This window comes from Falco punctatus (assembly GCF_963210335.1).
Source record: "Falco punctatus genome assembly, chromosome: 6".
Lineage (NCBI taxonomy): Eukaryota > Metazoa > Chordata > Aves > Falconiformes > Falconidae > Falco > Falco punctatus.
The window spans coordinates 88,911,592-88,938,913 of record NC_137585.1 but is presented as its reverse complement, the minus strand read 5'-3'; the positions used below and the strand labels follow the sequence as shown (position 1 = coordinate 88,938,913).

The 27,322-nt window shown below is 40.6% G+C and overlaps 1 protein-coding gene across 6 annotated transcripts in view; it reads left to right on the top strand.

The window, feature by feature from the left end:
* TAFA5 (TAFA chemokine like family member 5) overlaps positions 1-27,322 on the top strand; it is a 522,400-nt gene that overhangs the window by 119,326 nt on the left and 375,752 nt on the right. For 4 of the 6 annotated variants that reach the window (XR_013929223.1, XR_013929224.1, XR_013929225.1 and 1 more), the window contains exon 2: positions 15,467-15,553. Coding sequence is in view for 3 of the 6 variants with exons in the window: in XM_080394109.1 (XP_080250235.1) it covers positions 15,467-15,553 (87 nt within the window). In the remaining 3 variants the exon portion in view is untranslated. Of the gene's footprint in view, positions 1-6,127; positions 25,475-27,322 lie in introns of those variants that run through there. The other 2 variants (XM_080394108.1, XM_080394107.1) reach the window with 1 other exon arrangement.

Below are 27,322 nucleotides of genomic sequence, written 5' to 3'. Positions count from 1 at the left end.
AACCAGCTGCTCCAAGGTAGGGTGCATTAGTCATTATAGGAACCAAAAGAAGACAAGAAAAGTATTTAATTCCCTCCACTAAAACATGTATTGTCTCGCAGAGCTCCGCTGCAATTGCATCCACTCATTTGGCAGGCCTTCATTCTTGTTGCTTTGTTTGTGCAGCACAGAATAATGGTAGCGACATTTCATTAAAAGACAACCATGCTAAAAACTAATAAAAGCTTACTATTCTTTATAGCTGCTTTATAGATTTGACTCTCCTTTTGCAGGTATAACTTTTCTGTCATGACTTGACTGTTTATAATTCTATGCAAGTGTTGTAAGCAAGCTATTTATTGCCTTTGCTACCGGTTTCATGTTAGGGTAAATATGTACAAGTGTATATGTGGGTTGTATGTTTGGTTTGTGTACATTTATTTATAGTAATGGATTCATCTTAAAGAGTCTATTCACATGGTGTTCCATGAAAGTATATTTCAGGGACATGTATGAGCTAATCTGAGGAAAAAGTTTTGTGCTTGTTTTTTAAGCTTTACGCGGTCATCTTCTGAAATAATAGGTGCTCTAGGGGTGCACAGCACTTGCACACAGACATTGTTTTTGTGAGCTGTTAAGGGGAAATGATTTGATGTACAGTAAACACAGGAAGACTTTTTTTTTAAGACTGTTACTAATGTCTTCTGTGAGATTAGCAGTGTCTTTGGTTTGCTATCTGTATCCTCCTTCTGCAGCAGACTCCTGATGGTGTATGAAGGCTTAGACATGCACACAAAGGAATAGTTAATTATGCCTTCTCCTTCAGTTTGTATGTGATGATATGTAAAGCTATTCATATGTCTTTCAACACACTGGTACTTCAAGTAATGGAGGCATGTCTGGCCAAGAACAGGGTTTTGCTGCTGAAAAGCTGAATATCCCTGGCAGGCTAGATTCATGGTTTTTTACCTCAAGCATTTTTGTGACTGAAGAGGTTGAAATAGTGGTCTTTTCTTCAGGAAAAGACTTTCTGTGGCATGATAGTGATTTTTAAGTGGAAATTAATTGATTAAACTAATACTGTAAGCAAGCAGGCAAACAAAACTATTAGTAGACAAATGTGAACTATTTTTGTTTTTTAAGGGCTGATCTAATTCAGATTTTGTTTTCTACAAGGATACATCAGCAGTAGAACATATGATCCCCAGTTACAACTTGGAAGTGTAGTGAAAGGAAGCAGGGATTCCCAGAATCCATTGTGCTTGCCCCATAATAAACAAACAGATAAATCATAGCTTCTACAGAATCATAGGAATTTGGCATATCAAGTTGCTTGGCTAACTTGTCACCATTAAGCCTCCTATTCCATAGTATAATGAAAAAAGAAACCACCATATCATAAATGAAAACATCAATTTTTTGCCTTTTTTATTTTTTCCATGGGAAGAAAATGACAGTGCCTGAGACTTTTTTATATATGCATATGCATTTTTCAGCTTCTGTGTGTCAGCCTGATTCTATGATCATTTTGGTTTAAATCGGAGAAAATTTCCAGAGGCTTAGATCCTCTGTTTCCTTCATATTGTTTTAGTAATAAAAAAGGATAGATATTTTACTGGAAGAGTATTTGCTTTTTATATAGGAACACTGAGTTATGAAATCTGTGTTGTTGATCGCCTGCTATTCATTGTAGTTTCTGGTGGGAGATGGTCAGTCTGGATTTCTATAAACAAGTCCAGTAGAATGTTTAACACTTGTTGCTAGAAGAAAACTAAAGGAACCCATAGAGTGGTTACTGTAAATACAGGCATGTGCTAATTTTCAGTCATTTGGCTTGACAGAAAAAGTGCAGCAGTGATGGAAGCCTATCTACCTTCACAGTGAATGTTATACATTACATTGTTCTTCAAATTTGTTCCCAAAATAAAGAAAACTGTCTATGGTTTTGCTTTGCCTCACATATCTTGAGTGATTTAGCAATTTTTTCCAAACAAACCTCTACAGAATCTATTCAACATAGTACAGACCTGAATTTCTTCTGCTTTCTCTGTGTGCATTTCAGTGTGATTTTGCTTCTCCCCAGTTCGTTCAACATATAGTTAAAATTATCACCACAAGGTGGAGTTCTGAACTTTCCAGCATGAACAATCTCTTCATTATATCAAAAGGGAGTAAACATAATTCTGTCCTAGCTATTATACTTCAATTACATCTGAAATTTGAAGGAATGTTTGTAGGTATAAACATGCAAAAGACGAAAACATCACCTTTGGAACTATTTCTATGGTCAAGATAGAGTCTTAATGCGGTGTTAGTGCTGGACTTTTTAATCTCTTCTCATCATGTACATGCATAGTTGACCCAAAGGAAAAAAAAAAAAAAAGGGGGTGGGGGGTGGGGGGAGGTGTGTGTGTGTGTGTGTGTGGAAGGTAGTCGATTTACAGTCCAAGAATATTTTTTTTCCATTTTCTTCAACTTACTGAGAACCACAGTCCTGCAGCATATCAAAGACGCTGCTGCAGAGCATCTTATTAGTGCTTAAAGAGAAGGAATTTTTTGTTACATAAACACTTAAAGTTTTTGGAAGGAAAATCTACACTTATTGCCTACATAAACAATGAATTTTTATAACGTGGGATCTGGTATAATTAGCTGGCTTTTTAAGGGAATTTTATTATGCATGCTTAGTTGTTAAGCTGAAATGATTTCTTGCTTTGCAACTCTGACAGGATTTTCAAATACATGTAGGTTTAACAAATAGATAGTTCTAAAGGAATTTCTTTGTTGTCTCCTATAAAAATAGTACTTTATAAAATTACCATTGTTTCTCGTTCATTGTAAATGAGTATTTTTACATGCGTGTCACTCAAATTTCCGTTTGAATAATTTAACTTGTGTCTTTTATACATATATCTCTGAAGTCTGGAAATGGCGGCAGCACTCTTCTTGTTTCATAAGGTAATTAACTGCTGGAGTTAATTGGAGGAGTTGAGGTAGTACGGTTGCTCGTGACGTGGTGGGTGGTGGTGCTGAAAGGACAGCTCATGGCAGCACCAGCAGCATTGCCTCACCGGGAACCTGCGTGCCAGGGGTAGAGAAATGGTTAGAATAGAATCGTTATATAGAAATGATCAATGAAAAGTCTTTAGAAGTGCATTTATAATAAAGGATTGATTATAAACAATTATTTGCAGTGGTTTTCTTCTTTATGGAACACACTGTATCCTCTGAGGTCATGCAAACCTGTCGTTCTGGAAGGCTGCGCCAAAGTCCTTCCTTTAAATGTTTCTGCTTTAATGCTTGGGAGAAGAAGCAAACTAAGATATTGGCTGTAGTTTTGTTTTGTTTCTTTCTTCCCCCCACCCCCTACCCCTCCTTTAATTTGTTGCATTAATTTATAGCATGATGTGGTATTTTCCTTCAACTTCCTGCAAATCCCTTGGTTTGGGATGTTATGCAATATATTTTTTACTCTGTTATGTTACTCAGTACTGACAAAAAGTTCAAACTATTAAGCTTTACTTGAATAAAATAAAACCAGCAGAATTTTAAAGATTCAATTAACACTTTGCTTGAATTTTCCTTAACCCATTTACTCAATCATTAAGAATTTAATGTCTGATATTTCGAGCAAAATTTGAAAGTCCTATTGATCTTTTCACTTTTCATATGCTATATATATGTTTCTCACTGGCTTTAAAATGTTGCCTTAAACCTCCAGTTTTAGCAATAACCACTGCCTTGGTTATTGGTTAGCTGCCTTGGTTCAGGCTTTTGTCAGTGTTTTGAAAATCTCTGTTTCTTAGAAAATCAGGTAGGTGTCTTTTTCATACTGAGCGTATAACATAAATACTGTATAAAGCTTTGGAGCAGGAACAAATTATCCACTTAGACTATTTCCAGAATGCATGTGGAGTTGACTGCAGAGTCATTTCTGTGGATGTGGAAGCCCACAAAAGCAATGTCTTTGCCACGCTGGCCTGTAGATACATGTGTTAGCTAGTATTGCATGCTACTGTTAAGCTGAACACCAGCACTTCTGCCACCTTCTTCTGTTAGAAATCATTTCTTATGTCAGAAATAAGAGCAAGACCCCCCATAAAAGTATTATTTATTGGAACCAAGTCCTTCTGACTGTTACTGAAAGCTTTACATTATATAGTCGTGATTATTTGCTGAAGTAACTTCTCCAGAAATTTGTGACTGCATCACTTAACTCCAAGGAATCAATTCTTCCTTAATCTGTGGACAGCTACAGCCATCACTTTCTCTTTTCACTAAGATGTAGATCAGGGATAATACAGATCCCTGTCACAATTGAACTGGAATAGTGTTTTATGGTTCTCCTCTAGTCTTACATTGACTCAGTGTCAACTGCACTTATTTAATAATATAGATCAAAGAACCTGTTTTGGTTAGTTCCATTACCTGACTACAAGGAATGTACTGTTGTCTGTTATGTGATGTGAGACTTTGCATGTTATGAATCTGAATCATTCATTCTTACCGTATTGAATGCAACATATGTATTAAATTCCTAAACACAAGTGATTAACTTTTGGGAAAGAGCAAAAAAAAAAAAAGTCCTACTGTAATAGTGGCAGGATCACAAAGAGGTGAACTAAGATGGTCTTGCAACTTATGTTTTAATACCAGAAGTATACTATAAGTATACATGCTCACCATAACTGAATGTACTATATTCTGTAACAATATAAATCTTCCATATTCCAGGCTTAAATTTTTTTTTTATTTTTCTAGTGTAAGTATAACAGAGAAGTCTCACAATCTTCACCTTATTTCTCAAGTGGCATCACAGTAGGTTTCAGAGCAGATAGGCACTAGAGTTTTCGAAGATGTCTTTATCTTTCAGAAGATTTTATTCCAGTTTAGCTATTCCCAGGCAATCCCTACTGTTGCATGTCACTTGCATTTCTATGAAAATTCTTATCTGCACATACTGTACCTTTTCATGCAACCACAAAAGGCAAGATCATAAAACTAGTCCTACACACCAAAGGTAACTCAAATGCAAGAAATGCAAAATTTAACTGAGAAAGTAGGTGACCAGCCCAATAACATAATTTTACAATATCCTGGTTATTTCTAGCTTTTTTTGGCTCTCTGATTGAACTGTGGGCCTCAGTTTCTTATCTGGAATACATTTTAATTCCATCGCTATTTACTTTAATTTACTGAAGTCCATCAATTTAAAACTAAAATTGGGTGGACTACAATAAAACTTAATCCAAATATATGCTATGTACAGGTTTAATAGAATTTCTTTGTTTCACTTACTGATATGGTGTAGCTTTTACTGCAACTGGAGTAACATGAAGAAGGGTCATGTTACTGCATTATTTCTTTATCCTTTTTCTTGGCTTCGACTTGAATTATTTGCCGTCCCACATCCCCTGTGGTGCAGATGGAAAACCAGACCATAATAGTTTGGTCTGTATGCTTAGCACTTGAATACAAGATGCATAATTCTGTGCCTGTTGGGTTCCATTTGAGTTCCCAACTTGTGACTGAATTATTCACTGATTTCCTTAGGATGGATCTGACAAGACATAGTAGCACCATCTTCATGGAAACAGCTGGATATACATTATTTTTCTGAGATTAACACCAGTTATTTTGTTAAGGTACTTCTTCCTGTAGACTGAACTATGTCATTATACATATACTACTGCACATGAGTATGAACATAATTATGACTTTAACCACAGACAGTGCAGTTAGTTAAATTTTGCAGTTCATTGAAATTAATACTAGGCGTGATATGTGTCGCGACGGAGGGAAGACACAGTCACTCAATATGAGTGATCAGCAGACTTCGTTTATTGTCCCTTACAGTCACCTTTTATGCCTTCTTATAATTAGCTCATACATATTACAAAAGTTAAGCTCATTATTGGTTAGTTGCCTAAATACCAAGCCCGCCCCTAGTTTCTCTTCTGTAGTTTTCTGTTCCCACCTGCAACATTCTTTTCCCACCGAAATCTTCCTGTTATTGTGTAACAAAAACAGCCAAAGACAGTGTATTTTGCTTTACTTCAGATAAGCTGAGAGTGATGTGCATTTTTGTCCAGCCAGCTGGACTATGTCTATGAGACCTTTTTCAGCTACCCAGTTATCCACAATATGAAGTATCCTTCCTTTCAAGAAAGGCTCAACAATTTTACTTACATATAGTTTTGCTATCAGCTGCGATTTCTTCCATTTTCATTAATTTTTGCCTAAATTATTATGACAGAACAAGTGACAATGGGCGTAAACTGAAATACAAGAAATTCCATTTAAACATTAGATACGTGGGTTTTTTTAAACTGTAAGGGTGATTGAACATTGGAACAGGTTGTTCACCAAGAGTGTGGCGATCCACATCCTGATGGATTAGCAGTCCGGAATGACCTGCATCACCAGTTGAATCTGCTCTGAGCAGGGAGATTTGACTAGATGATCTCCAGAGGTTCCTTCTAACTTCAACTATTCTATGATTCTGTGATGCTGTGAAATCAGAGGAAATGATATGTATTTCCCAGTGAAATGAGGCTACATGAGGCAGTCTCCTGTTTTCACTTTGGGCTTCTATGTGACAGCTACTAGTAATTCCCCAGATTTTTCTCATTCATTGGGCCCTTGTTTTCTGAGCAAAACTCGGGACTGTGTGCTTTCCCACAGTCAAGCACAGAAACAGAACAAACCAAACCCAACAAAAAACCACCCCACAACTAGAATTCAGACTGTCTTTTAGAATTTGTTTGCCAGATTGGAGATTATAATGCAGTCAATTAAAGTGAGACCTTTCACAAGAAAGAATTAATTTGCTTTGCGTCTGCCATTCTCTAAGATCTTACCTCTATGTTGTCAACAATCTGTTAGATCCTGGTAAAATTAGCACAATGCTGCTCATGACCAAATGTCAAATAACATTTTATCATTTCTTCGTTCACTGAGTCATCATTCCCTTTGCTGGTTATGTTGATGGTGATTGCCTGTTTTAAGTGAAGCCATCCATTTTAACTGATACTGAAGCTCGTTTTGTTGATACAATCTGACTATGAGGAACAAGTGCTATTGTCTAAACCATCACAACTAGTTGGGACTCCCACAGCTTGCCTAGCTCCATATGTTCATATTTAACAGCTTAACTTCCAGTTTCCAGTATGGGATTCCTGTGGCTTTCTTCATTAGTGTTTGGCCAAGCACACCACAAATTTCACAGCAGAGGGCCCTTGCTAACATCTTGTAAGTGGGCTCTCTGGTACCCGCTTTTAGCTTCAGTAGTCTTTCTTTCCAGATTTTCTGAAAAGCATCCTGCAGGTTCCTCCGCATTCTAGGCAAAGGTTCATTTTCTCCTTGAGTGAGGGCTTTGCTCCATGTGTTCACTTCTGGACTTGCCAAATGGTGCATTATTTTTTAATGATTTCTTTAAAAAGTAACTTCTAAACTGCACATAAATATAGACATTCTAATAAACTGTACTCCAGTGAATTGTTTGTATAAGGGACCATATTCCTTCTTAGTGGCAGCTATGTAGGCTGCCATTTCAAAAAGTGAAAATACACTTGTTGATGTTATTATGGCCTTTGTATGAGTTCAGATAACTGAATAGTTTATCCCAGTTCACAGTATATCTCTGGGGACAAAGTAGAATTAATAATACAGTAACCTTTTCTAACCAGATAGCATGGTCTGATCTCATTTTTAGAAGGCAGTCCCAGAGGGATCTCCAAAAGGGTTCTCCAAATTTAAAGTCGTCCTTTAGTTCTTCCTTAGAAACACTTCCTCCACTCCTGTTTGACTGTTAAAACACTGTATCCCATCTGGAACTAGGAACTATTTCATACTATTATTCTTTTATTTGAGTGCAGTTCCAGTTATCTCCATCCAGAGATTTCTCTGTCTGTCCCTGTTTCAACAGTCTCAAAAGAGACAAACTGATGGTACAGGACACCAGTTTGTTGTTTTTCATATGATATTTATTTGGCTTTTATGAAATAGAACAATCTATACTCACCATATTGAATCAGAGTAGGTTTTTTGCATGTGCAAATGTAAGCAGGTAGCTTACAGGAAGAGCAAAGAAACCCTTGCCCTGGACTCGGGAGAACCAAAGGAAAATAAAAGCTATTCCTGCAACCTCACTGAGCACCTAAGCCCTTTTAATAGCAAAAGTCTCCATTTCTGTGATCTGATAATTTTGCTAATGTACAGTCTATCTTAATTTTTTTTTCTATTACTCAATGGTAATAAAAATTGTAATAAAAATTACATAGAAAAAACAAGTCATTGCATTTTTCTGGTCCTTTAGTGATGGCATGATAGGAACTTAAATCAAATTTTACCTAAATTTGGATCTTGATTTAGTGTTATAGGGAACAGATATCTGAATCATATCAGAATACAATGTTCTTTAACATGCTAAGGTTGCTAAAGGTGGACACCTAAGGAATTTCCAGTCCAGCTAGGGATGTGCCACTTTAAAAGCATATAGAAAGAATAGAGGGAGGGATGAAAGGAGGAGTGAAGAGAGAAAGACAGAAAAGGAGAGATAGAGCTGATGGTGGAGGGAGAGAAGGAGAGAGGAAGAAAAAGGGAAAGAGAGAGGTGGGAGAGAGAGTGAGAGAAAGAGGAGGCAATAAAGTATTCTAGAATGGAAGTTCTTGGAAAATAAGTGGTCTGAATAACTGTTCATATTATTTGTACAGTGATTAAATATATGTGTTAGACTGAAATGGATCTGAGGACCCAATCTAGTTTACCATCTTATGTGTATTAGGATCACCCCTAATGGATATTTATTTAACTTGTTCTTAAACACATGTCAAGATGTGGATTCCCTATCAATGATAATTTGTTCCATCACTTAATTGTCCTAGTAGCTGGGCTGTTTTCCGTTAGCATCTAACGTAAATCCCCTTTACTATACTGGTAGCTCTAATTAAAACCAGGTCTAATTTATCTACATCTTTCTTAAAACATGAAAGCAAAAACTGAGAAAAGTGCTGTTGTTGGAACTTCAGGAGTGAAGTTCAGGAGACACTGCTTACTGCATCTTTTCTTTCTGCTGATGAATTCCAAAATTATACTTCACTTTGTTGCAACGATATTGGATTTTTTTAATCATTATGCACTTTATGATCTACTACACCTTCATATCCTTTTCCATTATTTATGCAGTTATCCTCTGTTTTCTCTTTTTTAATTGTTTATCATTTGAGGAAAAATGTAATGCCTATGCTTCCCCCCTGCCAAAAGGAAAGACAGGTTGCTGTGTTCCTGATTCAGAAGAATCCTGTTCTCATTTGATCTGATCTCTGAATTCATTAAAATGTATCTAAAGGACTTCAAAACTGTATAAATAAATAAATAAAAATATATCACATATTTACATTATTATATTAAATGTATAAGCCAAATTATTTTCTATGCTATTCAGGAGTAAATACACTTACTGCAATTGTCCCTCCAGATTTTACCTCATTAAAATTGAAAATACTAAAATAATTTATATGTCTTATTATAGAAGTAGTTTATCCAAAAGGAACTATATAAGGAATACAGCTATCCCTTTTTTTTTTTTGGTTGGTTTGTTGGGGTTTTTTTTCCCTCAAAACCACACTTCTCTGTATAATGTAACACTTTACATTATCTGAAGGAAAATATTTTGGTATCAAAATTGTGTTCTTGATATGATGCCTCCTGCTCTGAATGTGATGATCAGGGAATTCTCTTTCACTGCTCTCATATATCAGAACCGGTTATGGCCCATATAACTGTCATTGTTTCAGTAACCTGCAAATTTGTTGCTGTAATGAAGGTTCCCGATAAACAAAGTTATTTTTATTTATTAAGTGAGCAGTTGGATCTGCAGCTGAACAGAAAAGCTTATTGTGTAAAGATCTGAGGTTATATGTAACATATTTTGAAATGCTGTATATGGGCAGGAGAATATAGTCATGGTTACAGCAGTGGGCAGGAAATTACAGTTTTGAGTCTTGGCTGTGTCACAGACTTTCTGTGTGACTTTGGACAAGCCACTCTTTGTGCATTAGCTAATAATACTATCTCTATCTCCCAGGGGTGTTGTGAGTATACATTCATTACTGTTTGTAAGGCGCTTGGATACTATAGCAATGGGGCCATATAAGCACTTAGAGAAACAATCCATTTTTGCAACAATGTGCATCTCCCTGACTAAGGACTTTTTTCGCTGGAAGTTTTTCATAGAAGCTTGTTATGAATAAATCTACTTTATAATGATACAGTGAGGTTAATCTGCCTTTTGGAGTGCAGTTTCACTTTAGTATTCAGAACAGGTGTAAACAGTCATAAGTTTGAAAGCTGTTCCCAAAGAAAGAGAATAGAATTTTTATAGTCAGACATTTGAATAGAAAAGATACCTCTCCTGATTCATCCAGTTCAAAACATGGAGGATTATTTACATCTGTATCTGTCTCGCAAATAGTTTATTCTATTTTAAGCACTTCTCATTACATTGTCTAAACTACCTCCTCAGGCAAGTCATTCCATTGCCTAATTGCCTTTAAAGTTAAACAGTTTGCTCAAATGTCTACCCCATTTTTTCCTTGTGGATATAAGCTGCTCTTTCAGCCTGTCCTTTCTTTCTGAAATAACCTTCACTCATACGTGTTCAGTTCAGACACACAACTCAGTTACCGCAGGTTAACAAGGTATTGCTTTAGAGCTGATGGGAGGTAAATTGGTAAGCCACTGTAATTTGATTTTATAATTTGCCTGGCTGAGTGCTGTACAGTATTAAAATCCGAATATGGGGCTCATGGCATTAATACCAAGGAGAAGAAAAAAGGAAATTCAGTATCCCCAAGGCTTTTGTAGAGAGACTTGTTGGTGAGAGATTTCCAACCTAGGGGAATAGATGCTGCAAAGACTTCATAAAAGATTTTGTTTTGGTTTGGTTGTATTTGTAGAAATTATTGGCAGCTGACAAATTATGGAAATGAGATTTGGAAGAGTGTGAGCAGTCCCTGAGGACAGTGAAGAGAGCTCTGCTGTTTTCGAGGCTCAGGAAACAGTATCTCTGTTGTGCTTCCATTTGAAATGTCCTAATTTGGGGGATGAGTTCAACAAAATTTCTCAGAGAGACAGAAGTATCAAATGTAAATTTCAAAACGTTTATGGAAATAGGTGATCATTAGATGTCAGAAACCCTATAGATGTCCCAATGGTGGGAACAAACACTATGTCCTCTCCTACCACACTAAATATAGAGAATTGACATGGTCTTAAAAACATCCTACTGTAGGAAATCAAAGCTTGCAGTCCATTACAAAATGTAAACATACAGATCAGGCCTCATTTGTTCTGCAGCTAATGGGTTTGCTTGCTTGCTGTGAAGTCCATCCCTCCACTATTGTTTGAATATATACTGAATAGGATTGTTTTTAATAAAGCTCCTGTATGATTTATAGTGGAAATGTTTTTTGATGATGGCTTCTCAAGATGAATATTGCTTCAAGCTATATCCTCACAATGTAGAAGAAGAAAGCTTTGTAATTTTATTTTTTTTCTCTCTCTCTATGAGTATTAGGGATTGAATGGGGTTGATGTTATCCTCTATTCTACAGAATCACAGAATGGTCAGGGTTGGAAGGGACCTCTGGAGATCATCTAGTACAGAGCAGGGTGCACTGCATTGCATCCAGGTGAGTTTTGAATGTCTCCAGAGAAGGAGAATCCACATGCTCGCTGGGCAGCCTGTCCCAGTGCTCTGTCACTTTTAAAGTAAAGAAGTTCTTCCTCATATTTGGATGGAACTCCCTGTGCTGCAGTTTGTGCCCATTGCCCCTTCTGTCACTGGGCATCACTGGAAAGACCCTGGCCCCATCCTCTTGACACCCACCCTTAAGATATTTGTATGCATTGATAAGAGCCCTTCTAAGTCTTCTCCAGGCTGAACAGCCCCAGCTCTCTCAGCCTTTCCTCAGAAGGGAGATGCTCCAGTCCCCTCATCCTCTTCGTAGTCCCCTGCTGGACCCTCTCCAGTAGTTCCTTGTCTCTCTTGAACTGGGGAGCCCAGAACTGGACACAGTGCTCCAGATGTGGCCTCACCAGGGCAGAGCAGAGGGGGAGGATCACCTCCCTCAATCTGCTGGCCAAACTTCTCGTAATACCAATCCCATTGGCCTTCTTGGCCACAAGGGCACCCTGCTGGCCCATCGTTAATTTCCACCAGAACTCCCGGGTCCTTCTCTGCAGAGCTGCCTTCCAGCAGGTCAGCCCCAGCCTGTACTGGTGCGTGGGGTTGCTTCTCCCCAAGTCCAGGACCTTACACTTGTCTTTGTGGAACTTCATTAAGCTCTTCAGCCTGTCCACGTCTGGCTGAATGGCAGCGCGGCCTCCTGGTGAATCAGCTGCTCCTCCCAGTTTTGTATCATTAGCAAAGTCCTGGAAGGTGCACTCAGCCCCTTCATCCAGGTCGTTGATGAGTAAGTTGCTCAGGACCGGACCCAGCACTGACCCCTGGGGAACACCGCTGGCTACAGGGCTCCAGCTGGTCCCTGGGCTGCTGATCACAACCTCTGAGCTCTGCCATTCAGGCAGTTCTCAGCCCACCGCACTGTCTGCTCACCTAACCCACACTGCCTGAGCTTACCTATGAGGAGGTTATGGGAGACGATGTCAAAAGCCTTGTTGAGTAGACAACATCCACTGCTCTCCCCTTGTCTACCCAGCCAGTCATTCCATCATAGAAGGCTATTAGGTTGGTCAGGCATGATTTCCCCTTAGTGAATCCATGTTGACTGCTCCTGATGACCTTCTTTTCCTCCACATGCTTTGAGATGACCTCCAGGATAAGCTGTCCCATGACCTCTCCAGGGATGGAGGTGAGGCTGACCAGCCTGTAGTTTCCTAGGTCCTTCTTCTTGCCCATTTTGAAGACTTGAGTGACACTGGCTTTCCTCCAGTCCTCAGGCACATCTCCCGTCCTCCATGACCTTTCAAAGATGATGGAGAGTGGTTTAGTAATAACATCTGCCAGCTCCCCCAGCACTTGGGGGTGCATCCCACTGGGGCCCATGGATTTGTGGGTGTCAGGTTTGCCTACGTGAACTGTAACATCGTCCTCCTCAACCAGGGAAAAGTCTTCCTTTCTCCAGACTTTCTCTCTTGCCTCCAGGGTCTGGGAAACCTGAGGGCCAGCCTTGGCAGTAAATACTGAAGCAAAGGCGGCATTCAGTAACCCTGCCTTCTCTGTATCCTTCGTCACCAGGGCACCCACCTCCTTCTGTAACAGGCCCACATTTTCCCTAGTCATCATTTTGCTACTGATGTACTTGAAGAAGCCCTTCTTGTTTTCCTTGACATCCCTCGCCAGGTTTAATTCCAAATGGACCTTAGCTTTCCTCATCACCCCCCTGCATGTGCTGACAACATTCCTGCATTCCTGCCAAGTGGCCTGTCCCTTTTTCCACATCCCATAAAGTTTCTTCTTCTGTTTGAGTGTTGCCAGAAGCTCCTTGTCCATCCATGTAGGTCTCCTGCCCTCTTTGCTTGATTTCGTACTCATAGGGATGGACCTGTCATGACCTTGGAGGAAGTACTAGAGCCATCTTTTCTTTCAGTTTGTCAGTAAATGCAGGACCTGTATTAGGGGTTTCTTAATCAGAATTCCAGATTTTGTACTATAACTTGATGAAGGACTGAATAAAATGTATCATTGACGTCAAGGATCATTGACATTCCTTAATGAAACATTATTTTCCCTTGGTTTTTTTAAACCATAACACATCTTTTCAGCTTTTAGCTTATTTTTCTGTTTATTAGGCATTATTTCAGTAAAATCCTTAATTACCAAATTACCAAAAATGTCTTGCACAGATATATATTCATAGGAGGCTACTGCAGTGACTGTAAAATCTGTACCAAAATATTTAGGAAAAAAATGTAACTCAAAGGATTACTTTTATCTTCTTAAAAAATAGGAAATACTTTACATTCTCTGTCAAACTAAGCCTCTTTGATACACTGTGCATCACACAAAAAATAATGAGGATGATAAAGATTAATATAGTTTGAAAAAACAGTTTTAAAAAACCAAAAGATGCCTGTTTACAAAACTCAGTTCTGATAGTCAGCCAATTAAAAAAGATGAGCACCACAAACAGTAGAAAATTCAAATTAGTGTTAAAAATATTTTGTCCTATGTTGTGTCTGTCAAAAGGAAAATACTTTGGCAGTGTATCTGGAAAAGGAAAAGAAAACTTCTAAACGTACTGAAGCTATTATGGTCACATTACTATGTTTTAATGTCTTCTTTCTTGAGCATGGTTTTCTGTAAGAGAAGCAGCTGGGTACAGAATCTGGAAAGGGTAAAGGCCTTTTCCTTATGGCAAAGTATATTGCAGCTATTTCTCTCAGTGGGAGGTCATTGGTCATATACTGATTCTACCCACTTTGGTAGGACAGCAGTATTGATAAACACCTTATACCTATGGCATGTCTTTAAGATTGATGCCAGTTGCACATGTTTATATCAGTGGAACAACTTCTCCCTTGCTGATCCCTCAGGCAATACTTAATATAACATTAGATGTTATCTTGCTCATACTATCTGATATTTCAGTTTACTACATGAAGTATACACTTGCTTCTCATATCTCCTCTCTATTGTTCTGAAGTGATTACGAAAAGAAAAATATTTTAAAACCAAGTGGTTCCTAACAGAAGAAAAAACCAAACCTGTTATGTGTAAGCAAAGAGAAGAAAACAATATAAAATGTGCTTTGCATTCAAAATAAATCTAAAATATCCTTTTAAACTATAACAGTTATTCTAGTTAGCATTTTTGCTAGTCCCTCATTTCTAGAAGTAATTGTCATGTGTTTTGGGAGTTTGATTTGTTCAGGTTTTATTGATTTGTTCTGGTTTTATAGAATTTCTTTAGTTCTCTGTGGGGGAAAAAAAAAATATCTGGCATTGTTTCATCATAAAAGAAATAAAAAAATCCAACAAACAACAAAGCAACCTGGTTTTGGATCCAGTATTTGGTGGCATTGGATTTTAAGTTTTTATTTAACATGGTTTTACTATGAAGGGTATAACTGGATGAGTGGTATGTAATATACTATATCTCCTTTATAGTGAAGACATGAATACTTGACCTTTTTCAGAGGACAGAGGTGGGGAGAGAGACTTTTACCAAGTTTCAGCTATGTCCAGTGCCGTTGGATGTGTTTGGTTAACTTTGATCTGAAATGATGCAAAAAACTCTTCTAAAATCAACAAAAGTCAATTTTATGAATATTGTTCTCGGCGTCTTAAAGTAGCTGTTACATACAGTACAATGATTGTAAAGGGAAACGCCAAAGTCTTCAATTCTAAATCTTCAGGTGTATGGGCTGTTAGACCCCCTAATGTTGTAGTTTATTCTGTGTTCATTTCCTTTTGCATTTTCAGACGTGATTTCAATTGAATCATTTATGGTTCTTCCATTCAGATTATAACAGCTATTTTGGAGCGGATAACCCTCAATGGCTGTATATGAGACATTGCCCGGGGTGCTTCCAAGATGCTTTTGAGCTGGGTAAGGAAATCACTGAGTGTTGACACATTCTCAAAGCAGTATAGCATGGATTAAGAGCATATAGTTTATAAACTGTGTTACTGACCTGTTATTATGTGTATTACTGACAGAATAGACTATACCAGTTTCCTCTGAAATGTAAAACAAAAGCAAGTATTTTTTTCTTGTTAAAAAAATAAGGTAACAAGTGTTTTTTTTTTAAAAAAAAATAATTAAATATGGTATCTAATCTGTATGTGGTAATTCATACATAAAAACTTTAAGTCATCATTACCCACTTCTGATATGTCTACTTTTACTATAGCAGCCATTCAATGTATAATATTATACTAATATAATGTCATAATATTACCATTATATTAGTATACTGGTGAGGTAAATCATACTCAGATTTTTACTGTGATTTTAAGGCCAAAGCTATTTCTGCAGGGATGACAACCAATATACTACTTTAAGACTTAAACTTGCATTTAAGCCATATTTCCCAGATTATCTCTACTGCCTACATATTACCTTAAACACTTTTGTTGTCAGGAATAATTAGCTATCATGACTCATCTTCCCTTTCATATATGGACACAAGCAACTGAAAACCTATGGGCTAGTGAATTTGAACCTGTGTATAAAGAACAGTATAGACATGGGGTGTTGGGGTGTGGCTTTCGCTGAGTGTGCCTTAAGTGAAGAAATCAGAGAAAGCTTTCTGTATCTTTCTCAAATGCCTGCTAAGAATTATGATTACTGGGACAGTACAGTATTAACAGATTAACAGATGTGATGTTAAAACCTCCCAGGAGCAGGCGTAGAGGGGTCCATGATCCACTTTACTCCTTCTCTATTTAAGGTTAAGCAATGTCCAGGGAGAGTGTATATTCTGCTGTAGAGAAGGAGTTCTACCTCCTACAATGTTTGTGTAATGCTTTTTGCAATGTTTTAACCAGCTGAAATCCAGCTGAATCAGCTACAGTATCTCCAGAATTTTTACAGAAGTTAGTTCAGGCTCTTTTCTGTCACTGCCCCATGTGCCAAGAGTACTATTTTAATATTTGGATTTTTGTTTCATGCCAAAGTCTTAGATGCTCCATTTCATGTTGTAGTTAAAGCTTTCTATTTTAAAACAATGTAAGCATGCAGAAAAAAATGGTTTCTATTAGAACAGCATAATTCAAAACAAAACCAAAGAGGTTGCTTCCCTTTTAAAACATGTTTTTCACAAAAAGTTTTGGGAAAAGCTGCTATACAGTGACTACTTCATTAACTGTATTAGCTATAAGCTGCCCAAAGTATCTGCTAAATAGAAGAAATAAACCTCCCACAAAAACAAACAGACAAGCAAATAATGAATAGGTTGTGCATGCAAGGGAAGGTTATATTAATCTGCAGTTCCTGCCATTATCTCACCCCAGGTGTACATAGATGGGCCTCCAGTGTGTTAATTCCACAGTCTAGTAATAAATCTCAAATTAGCTTGCAGTAATCCATTTTCATCCTACTGAACAAAATATGTCTTATACCATTTGGTATTAACTGGCCACATCTAATAATAGCTAGAGACTGGCTAATGCTTTTCTTTTCTTTACTGTCAAGAACTAGTGAACTATATTATACATGAATGGCTTGTACAGTTATTGGTTTATATTTCAGAATGACGAACAAGTTTGTGTTCTAAGACTGTAAGTTTAAAACTCACTTTGTCCTTTACTTATTTGTAATTTTGGAATGAAGTCCTGAACACAGACCCAGAAGAAACTTACTATATAAAATTCTGGGCCTCTTTTAATGTCACAGTCTGATGCAGGTATAGATCTCTTGAAAACATGACAGTTTTCAGGTTAAAAAAAAAAAAAAAAAGAGTGCCATAGTGGTAAACCCATTTTAATTTATACTTAAAATCTAATAATTGTTCATTTTGTGCATGTAACAATTCTCAACTGTTTATTTGAGGTTTTGAACAATTTTTAAAGCATCTGCATTTAACATTTGTCTGAAAAATATTTGTTTCCCCTCCACTAGCTTATTAGCAACCAAAGTGTACCTCTTCCCTCAGTAATATCATCCAACACGTTCAGATATTACAGAGGCAGTCATTGTCTCTTCCTTATAGGCCCAGAACCTATTCTGACTAATTGTGGAGGTGCTTGCTTTGTTCTGGATATGCTCCATTTTTGCTGCAGTTCCCTTTCCTACTTACTACAGTAAGAATTGCTAATGGAAAGAATTTAAAGTATCCATTGTGGCTTGACTTCAGCTCCTGATCAATTTTTGTGATACCCAGGTTTTGAGATGGAAAGTCAATAGCTAAATAAATGTAAAGAAAGTTCTCTGATTGAAGTTCAAGCTATAGATCAAAGAGCTTATTTGTTAACTTGCCAGTGACTGTGAGTTTGTATAGTTGAATCCATTCTTGTAGAATTTGGGTATTTTTTTTTATTACCATCCACCCCCACCCCCCACCCAAGTTGGAGGAAGCAAAAAACCCCCAAAATATATTAACTTACTAATTTTCCATACAACACTGCCATTGGCCATTCTGTAAAGGTTTGCTGTGTCTTGACTCACAGATTCACTGCTTATTTTGCATGGTTTTCTCCATGGGTCTCATTTTCAATTAAGAACTTATTCGCTCAATGTGAGTGGCTAGACCCTCAGGAATTGAGGCTGGAAACTGTGGTTCATAACTAAATTCAGTTAATTTCATGTGTCTAATCACGCTGGTTATAATACAAATCCTTCTTTCTTAAAAAAAAAAAAAAAAAAAAAAAAAGAGTAAAAAATTGTATTTTGAGAAGTGTTATAAAATCCAGATGATCTTAGAATATATAAAAAAGTAAAAATACAAAGATAAACCCTCTCAATTTCACTGTGATTTTTGTGAGTAGTCCTATAAGCATTGGAACATTCAAGCCTACACCTTGCCCGCCAGTCTTAACTGTAAGTTTCAATAGTTGTATGCTGTCTTTGAATTGTCATAGAATCATAGAATCACAGAATGGTTTGTGTTCGAAGGGACCTTCAAAGTAAAGTCCAAGCCCTCTGCCATGGGCTGGGACATCTTTCACTAGATCAGGTTACCCCATCCAACCTGACTTCATTACCATTTCAAGGCGATAGTCTTATGCTGGAGACAGGCAGAAAGGCTTCCCACACCTACTTGTAGACTCTGCCTTTGAAATCAGTATTTCTCCTCCTGGATCTAAATTGCTACCTATTCAGGCCTTTTTAGTTGAATGAAGGTGTATTTTGAAACCAGGAATAGATGAAGACCATAGACAAACAGGAAAAAAACTGGGAGTGGGAAAGGATAGGCAGGCAGACACTTTAGTATTAGAAGTTCTCCATAAAGACATGTATGGTTCTGTCAATTTAATACTGAATTTGGTTTTCCCTTAAAAATATGTAAAACTATCCATAGGCAGCCATAACATATATAATCATGTATGACAGAAATTAAATCACATCATTTAGATGTCTCTTTCTTCAGACATTAGAATATTTCTTCCGGAACAGGTTGAGTGAAAACTTGGTGTATCTCGTATAAAAAAGAATATCCATAGTCTAGAAGGCAAGAATGAGTTTCAGCACTGCAGGTTCTTCACACAGGATGTGCTGCCCTGGCTCCCTCCTCACTGGCAGCTCATTCATTACAGCTCATATATTTTCTCCTATGCATACTGGCACTAGTTCCGTTGGATCTGTACTGGTTGCAAATACCATCAGTGTAGGAGCTGGGTTTTTATAAGGCTCTAAATTTTGTAATCCCAGATGCATTGGGGTTTTTCTACGTAGAAAATTCCCCAGGTCATAATGCTGTCATTGTTCTCAGTAGGAAACCTTAATTGCAGAGCTAGTTGGTTAAGAGTTGGATTATCTGGCAGAGTGTTGTCTAGAAAATCTTTCAGCTGTGCAATGTTATCGCTTCCCCTGCGTCCCCCCGCCTCCACCCCTGAGGATTCCTAGCCGACTGCATTTGGTGAGATACATGTTTTCCCCAGCTACAGGAGCTGTGAAGGGTTCCTCTGGGATATCTAAGTATAAATACCTAAGTGTGTCTTCAGTTTCTAGGTTATTTTTAGTCAATGGGTGGTTACCAAGTCATCCATAATTGTGCTGTTAAATGTGTCACAGAAGCTACTGCAAAGCTAGGTGCTCCTCTAACAGGTTGAATGTATAAGGTAAAATGAAAGAGGGCAAAGCAGCATTGTAGGATTGAGCTGTTTAAAGGTCGGTATTATATAAGGGGAGATTGCTTGATGAGCAGATGTGAGCAAAATGATCCATGAATACAACATGGATGGAGGAGCACGGTAACATGGTTTGACTGTACTACCCATAGGAACTGTGACTGGCACACTGTGTCATTTCAGATTTGTTTTGGGAGAATTTACCAGTAGTTCAAGGGATCAGAGTTGTCTTACAGAACCTTTCACTTCTTCTTAGGCAGGTCCTGTGCAGCCTTTGGCAGTAGTGGCCAAAAGCTATTATCAGCTGGTGACTGCTACATGGGAGAAAGTGCAGTGAGCTCCCAATGGGCAACTGTCCACATGACATGAACTGCTGGCACAGTTCTTTATAAATAGAAAAAAAAAAGAAAAGCATACCCAAACAGAAAGTCAGTAAGAGGGGAGGAAGAAGAAAAGAACAGCAAAATAATACAACTGAAATGGGAAAGGAAACAAAATTACTTACACCACCACCACCACCCCTCCCCAAAATATCCTACGTTCTAAGTAGACGTGGTGCAGTGCAGCAAGGAAATTGCACATGGTTATTCTAAATTATCTAGGCTGTGCTATGCCTTTCATGAATCCCTCACTAGGAGAAACAGGAAGCAGGAAACAGGAAGTCTGTCAAAAAATCATTGAAGACATTTTAACATATCATCTAAATAGGTAAATGAAAGAAACAAGTGAAAATTTTAGGTGTCCATGGAAGGAAATGGTTAAATGAATGTGTATTTGTGGTTCTTATGGTAGCTGCATCATGTCACAAACTAGGGGCTAATAGAATCTCTTTAAAGATTAATTCCTAGTCCAGTGGCACTTGCCCAGCATCAGCTGAAGATCAGCGATAAAAATCAGAGGACTGCTGTGGTTGTGACTAGCTCAGTAGCAAAGAAATGTGGACCAGCCATGGGCATGCAGAGAAGAGAGGGGGAAAAAAATACTTAAAGGCTGCAAAAACTAATTGGTGGAAATATATTCATCTGTATTCATTACTATATATTCAATATATCATCTATTTTGGTTAGATTCAAAATAGAAAAAGATTTATAATGCCGCTTCAGGCATATGTGAGGGATGAACTGGGTGAATTTCAACAAAATAAAATGTTAAACTTCGCATCAGGAGAAACATTCCAGCTGAGAGAACCACTGGGCTGGAATAATTGCCTCAAGTGACTGGTGACAGACTATTGCCTGAGTAATTCAGAAGTAACAAAAATAAAATCCAGTGGGCATTGGCAAAGGTTTGTCTAGATAACCTAATATTAGATATCATCTGCTCTATTTTTTGTGATTCAAAGCCAGTATTAGTTTCCAAATTTGTTACTGAAAATGGGCTAATGTCACCTCTTGTGTGCCTACATTTAGATCTGCATTGGCCACGTGTGATTTTGGGTTTTATTGCATGAACAGGAATAAAATAATTACGCAAAAGGCATTTGACACAACTGAAAGTACTAGGGACTTAGTTGTAGGTATATGGAATACAATCTGACCATGATTGTTTTCCAGGAATTTTAGTACATTTTCATTTATAAAATATCTCACTAGTGAAGAATTAATCTTCTAAAGTTTGGTGGAATCTTTTCACAAAATTAAATGCAGAATACAGATAATATTTTTAAATTATAAAGAACTGAGCAAAGGCTGCTATCTTTGCTACAGAGTTCCAGTTTTAGTAGAATTCTGTAGAACTAGACTGAAGTTTTGGTAAAAGAACAAATGAGTTGAATTTCAAAAAAAAAGAACACACATTTGGAAATTATGCACTTCATTTTTATGCTGCTTTTCCGTAAGAGTTCAGAAGAACTTATATCTCATACACATTTGCTCTTGCTTCTTGATCATCAGGAAAATGCATTCCTCACTTCCTCACTACTTTTCCCAGCTGCAACTGTCTTTTGTATTGGAAATGTCTTCCAATGCCACCTTCACCAGCTTTCAGGTGCTGAGCATCCCTCCTTTAACATTAAAACACAACCGGGAAAGTTCCCGTGGAGTGGTTGCCTGGCAGGAGCTACTGCTGGGACCACAGTCTTTTGCCTCTGTACTGCTGATGTATGGGATCAGAGCTCTGGCAAAAACTTGAAAATTCACATTGAGACAGTCCTGTGAATTTCTTTTGGCCTAAGCAGCTTAGAAGTTGTTTTACAGGCGTTATTCCATTAGTTGGGGATCCAAATCTTAATAGGTTGAAAGACAAGGGGGAATTTTTTTCAGTGGAATTTATTCAGAAAAGTCTTCCAGAGAAGCCTACACTGGTAACTTGAGATATTTTTAATATTTTATAAATCTTTATGTAGGTGACAAGTAAAGACATTGAAGATGGATATTGTTGAATAGGAGTCACCCTATTTGAAAGGTCCGAAGCTATACAGAAAATACAAAAAACACAGTAAACCATATTTAGTACAGCCAGCAGCGTTGCCAGGTACCAGTGTCCTCTCACATGAGAAGTCTTCTGGGATCCCTTGTTGCTATGAGACTAAATATCTCTGTACAGTGTGAGCACTGAACCAGATTTTGCTCCCACTTACACTAGTGAGCATGGGGAGTGACTCCCCTGTGACCGGGAAGCATAGTGCCACATTCCGCTGCCTTGCTTGTGAAAGGGTCTGATCCTCCAAAGCCCACAGAAGCCCAGCAGTATTTGTCTAATTTATAAGCTCAAAGTAAGACTCGTTTAAAATGGGAGAAGGGCTATCATCTTGCACCTCAAAAGAAGCAAGCAAGTTCGGGATTTTGACCTGTTAACAGTGGGCCTTCACGTGCTTTCAGTCAAAAAGGAAAGTAATGTGTAACATTTTTCACAGGATTTCTCTCCAAACTTAGCACATTCAAACATACCGCTTATCCCGGACTGCATAAACTCTTAAGTTTGAGACACTTCTAGAATCCATTTATCTGTGGACTTAAAAGCTGCTATGTTGGGGGGGGGGGGGGGGGGGGGGGGGGGGAGGTGTTTGTGGTGTGTGTGTAGGTGCAGAAGGCCTGAGGGTTGTGTTTGCTTAAATACAAAATCTCTGGATTTTCTTCAGCTACTTGACACTTTTTTCTTTCACCTGGAAGAGAAATAAACAAAACCCAACTTGAACTGCACCCAAGCATGGGCAATTTCTCACCAAAGTGTACATTTCAGAATGAAAAATTTACAGTGGAATAACTGGAGTGTAGCTATGACATTGCTTTGACATTGCATTGCTGTAATCTTCAAATACAGTAAATGCAATAAATGGGTTTATCAGGATTTGTGTGAAGTTTAAAATTCAAAAGATAGTTGTTTTTAATGTTTCTCTGCACTATCAGTGAAAAACTAAAAAGCACAGGGATGAACTTAACAGACATCATCAACGACACGGCAGATGTTTGCCCAACGAAAATGATCTTTCATTAATCGGCCCTTCCAAGCACCTGGAAACCCTCCCGGTTTCTGCATTATTTTTTTTTTTTTTTAAGAAAACATTTAGATACTATGTATTACAAAAAGTAACATAAATGTAAACATAACCAAAGAGCTATGAAAACAAAGCTCTTCGCGTGCAAGTGTTCCCTTGATCGGTTTATATCCTCAGAACTATGGACGCGCTTTCATGTCTGTCCCGGATCAACCGGGATAACGCATCGGCCATCGGTGCGCTCCTGTCATTGCTAATGTAGCGCAGGGATCTGCAGCCAGCCTGAGGAGCGCAGCAACTTTCAGCTTGTCGCGAAGCTGCGCGGCGGGCAGGACCCGCCGCACCGCACCGAGCCGTGCGTGCCGTGCCGTGCCGTGCCGAGCCGTGCCGTGCCGTGCCGTTCCGTTCCGCCGGGCACTTCGGCGGCCTTCTTCCCGCGGTGCTGCGAACCGCACATCCCCTGCCCGCTGCCCCCCCGATTTACCCTTCGCTCTCCGCGTTCCGCGCCCCTCGCTCGCACCCTGCCGGCCCCGCCGCCGGCCCAGGGCCGCGCTGCTCCCCGCTCCGCGGCACTCGGGGTTGCGGGCCGCCAGCCAGTGCAGGCCGCGGTGCCGGGCACCCACGCATCGCGGAAGTTGCGCGGGGCAGCCGGCGGCGCTCGGAGGCGGGAGGCGCGGAGCCGAGCCGCGTCGGCGAGCAGCGGGGCGCCCCGGCGGCCGCCCGACTCCGACAGCCCCCTCCGCCGCCCAAGCACCCGCGCCCGGCCGCGCCTCGGCGCGCAGCTGCCGCCCTGCCCCGCGCTGCCTCACCGAGCCGTGGGCGGCACGGGGCTGGCCGCCCTCCGCCGCGCAGCCCCCGTCCGTCGGGGCGGCCCCCGCGGCTGCCGGACGTGGAGCGCCGCGGCGTGTCCGCCCGCTGCCGGGGCTGTGGCGCGTCCCACTGAGCGCGGCCGAGCGCGCAGCACCCGCGGCGCGGCACCGCATCGCAGCACCTCCGCGGCCCTGCCGCACCCGCGCCCCGCTTCTCCACGGCGGCCGGCCGCCCGGGTCGGTCCTTCCCCTGCAGTGGGAGGGCGACAGCAATTTCGCAGCCCTGGTTGTTTTGGGGTTTTTTTGTTTGTTTGTTTGGGTTTGGGGGTTTTGGTGGAGGTGGTTTTGTTTTATTTATTATTTATTTATATTGAAGGCATTCTTTCTATCGCGTCCTTGTTTTCCGCGGCGATGGCTGCGACGGAGGGATCAACCTGTAGACTGAGCGCGCCCTCGCCGTAGCCCGGCACCGCTGCCGGGAGGGCGCTCTGCGGTGCCACCGCCGGGGAGCCGCGCCGGGACGGGGCCGCCTCCGTGGACGGGCGCCGGGCGAGGGAGCGGGGCCGCCGGCGGCGCCCGCCGGGGCAGCTCCCGGAGCCGGGCGGCTGGGAGCCCCGGCGGCGGAGGTACCAGCCCGAGGGGAGGCCAGCGGTCTTCACGAGAGCCCCCGCCCCTCCCCCCGAGCGACCCCGCGTCCGCCGGGGTTGGCGGGATGAACTGACTCCCCCCTCCCCGCCCTCCGCACCGGAGAGGAGCTCCGAGCCGGGGGAGGAGGAAGGGCGGGGGGTGCAACAAATTGCCGCCAGCCGGGAGAAGTTGCAGTAAAGAGAGATCCCTCCCTCCCTCCCTCCCTCCCCCCGCTCCCTCCCCCCGCGCGCTCCCTCCTCCCCGAGCCGTGGCAGCGAGCAGCGGAGCGGCGGCCCGGCGAGCGAGGAAGGAAGCGGCGAGCGGCCCCCGCAGCCCGGCGATGCTGCAGCGGCTCCCACGGAGCCTCGGCGGGGTGGGCCCGGCCCCCGCGCGCCCCGCGCCGCCCGGCGGCGGCGCGCCCTGAGCGGGCGGCGGCGGCCCCGCGGCGCGGCGGGCGCTGTTGCGCAACCCTGCGCGGCGCGGCCGGCCCCCTGCCCCCGCCGCCGGCTCGGCGCGGCGCGGCTCCGCGCAGACGGAGCGCTGATTCATGGGGCCCCGCGCCGGCTGCCGCGGCCAGGAGAGCGCGGCGCTGCCGCTGCTCCCGCGCGGGGTGTGAAGCCCCGGCCCCTCCTCCGCAGCCCCGGGCTCGCCCGCCCTGCTCGGGAGTGTGGTCCCTGCCGGGAGCCGCCGCGCCTGGCGCACGGAGGGAAGCGTTGATGCATCGCTGTGGAAATTCATTGTGTGACTTTCTGGGTATTTACTGAGTTTCAGACCGAGATGCAGCTCTTGAAAGCTTTATGGGCACTAGCAGGAGCAGCGATCTGCTGTTTTCTTATATTTGTCATCCACTCACAGTTTCTTAAAGAAGGTAATTATATCTGCATGTCTGCATACCCTGTTCTTTAATACTAAGGTCTTTACGAGGTGCCTTAATTATTTTTACTGTTTCCAGTATGTTCTATTTACAGCAGTGCTTCCACGCTATTTTGCCTTTCCGTTAAAGCCTTCTCATTTTTGTTCCTTTAGATAATAGGTAGCTTTAGACTTACATTCTTCGTAAATTGTGTGTGTGTGTATGTGTGTGTGTGTGTATACACACACATATATATATCTGTATAATGTTTATATTCAATGTTTTAGCCAATGTCTCATTTCTTTATGGGGAGCATATACTGTCTAGAAAATATTTGTTGCCGTCAGATGACCACAGAACAGTAATCATCACCAGGGTATTAATAAACCAAAAAACCCTTAACAAGTAAATGTCTTATTTTTATATGAAATCAATAGGCATCCTTTCCCTCTTCCTTGTTCAGTACATTTTCAATAGATGGCACTAAAGTTCTATGGAAAGGGCAGGGCAGAGCAAATCCTGGGCATTCAGCATCTTCCTTCTCTTGCTTACTGCCCCGAAACTGGAAGAGGCCTTTGCATGGCTTCAAGGCTCCTGTTTTTTCCTCCTTGTGGTTGGAAAAATTGCAATTACAACTTACTGGAGAAAACAGTTTGGATTTGTGGGGCAGGCTTTATTCTTTTTCTTTTTTTTTTTCCTGCATGAGTTGGGTGGAAAAAATATGTTTGGTTAAGTGGATAGAGGATTTTTCTTGGGGAGTAACCCTTCTATTGCTCTTTTTTTGTTGCTGTTGGTGGTGGTGGTTTTTTTTTTTTTTAATTTGTTTGGTTTCTTTTCTCAGAAATCTACTCTTCTTCCCCTCCCACCTCCCCCTGGCCCCTGCTAAAATAATGATTACACTTCTTGTAAAGCGAACTGTAGTTTGAAATTTAGTGTGAATCCTGAGAGATGTATATCTGTTTGGTGGTGTATGGGAAAGCCCTGTGCTGCTCTTTAGGCAGTGTTAACAAATGTAACACAACAACATGGTGCTTTTGGTGAAACCATTTATTCTTTTTAGCACTGTAATATCGTGGACATTATAGCTGTTGGAAGAAGGAGCCCAGCTCAGCTTGGAGTGCTGGCTGCTCGAGGCATGGAAAAAAACTTTTATGTGACTGGGACAAAGTTTCACTCAAGACCAGGCAAAGCGACAATCCTGCAGCCGCTGAAGTGTCGCTGCTGTTTTTAATTTAGTGTTAGTCCAAAAAAAGCACAAGACTGACATTTTCACAGATTTTTCTAAAATTAATAAACACTGATTTGCCTGATTTGGTTAATTAAGAAGTATTATCCAGATATCTCCAGTGCCAGGGATTTCTCCTTTAAGAAACCTACCCATGCTTTAATTGCATTGTGTGCAATGCCTCCCACATAGTTACTTATTTAACATTCTTCTAAAATGCTCCAACTAGTGTATTTACATATCTCTGTCTAATGAGGTGACCCCTTCCGAGAAGATTTTGCAAAATGAAATCTTGCCTGTCATTTCAGGTTATTTTTTGTCAGTATTTGCCATTATGCTGCCTTTTTTTTTTTTTTTTTTTTTCCCATTCAGTCTTTCCTGCTTGATTTTGAGACTTGCATTACTCTAAATAATCCAAAAAGGAAGAAGCATTTTGTTTCACTTCAAAATTTTTTTCTTGCACTGCAGGAGTAGAAAGCTAGCAAATGTATATATTAAAACAGAAACCATGGCCATACCCAAGGACTGTAACATGTTTTACATAGCGTCTCCTCCAACAATCATAGCCACTCTTAATGTGGACTGCAGAGAGAAAGCTGAAGCTCTTGAGCTTGTCAGATAACTTAATTGCATCAGTT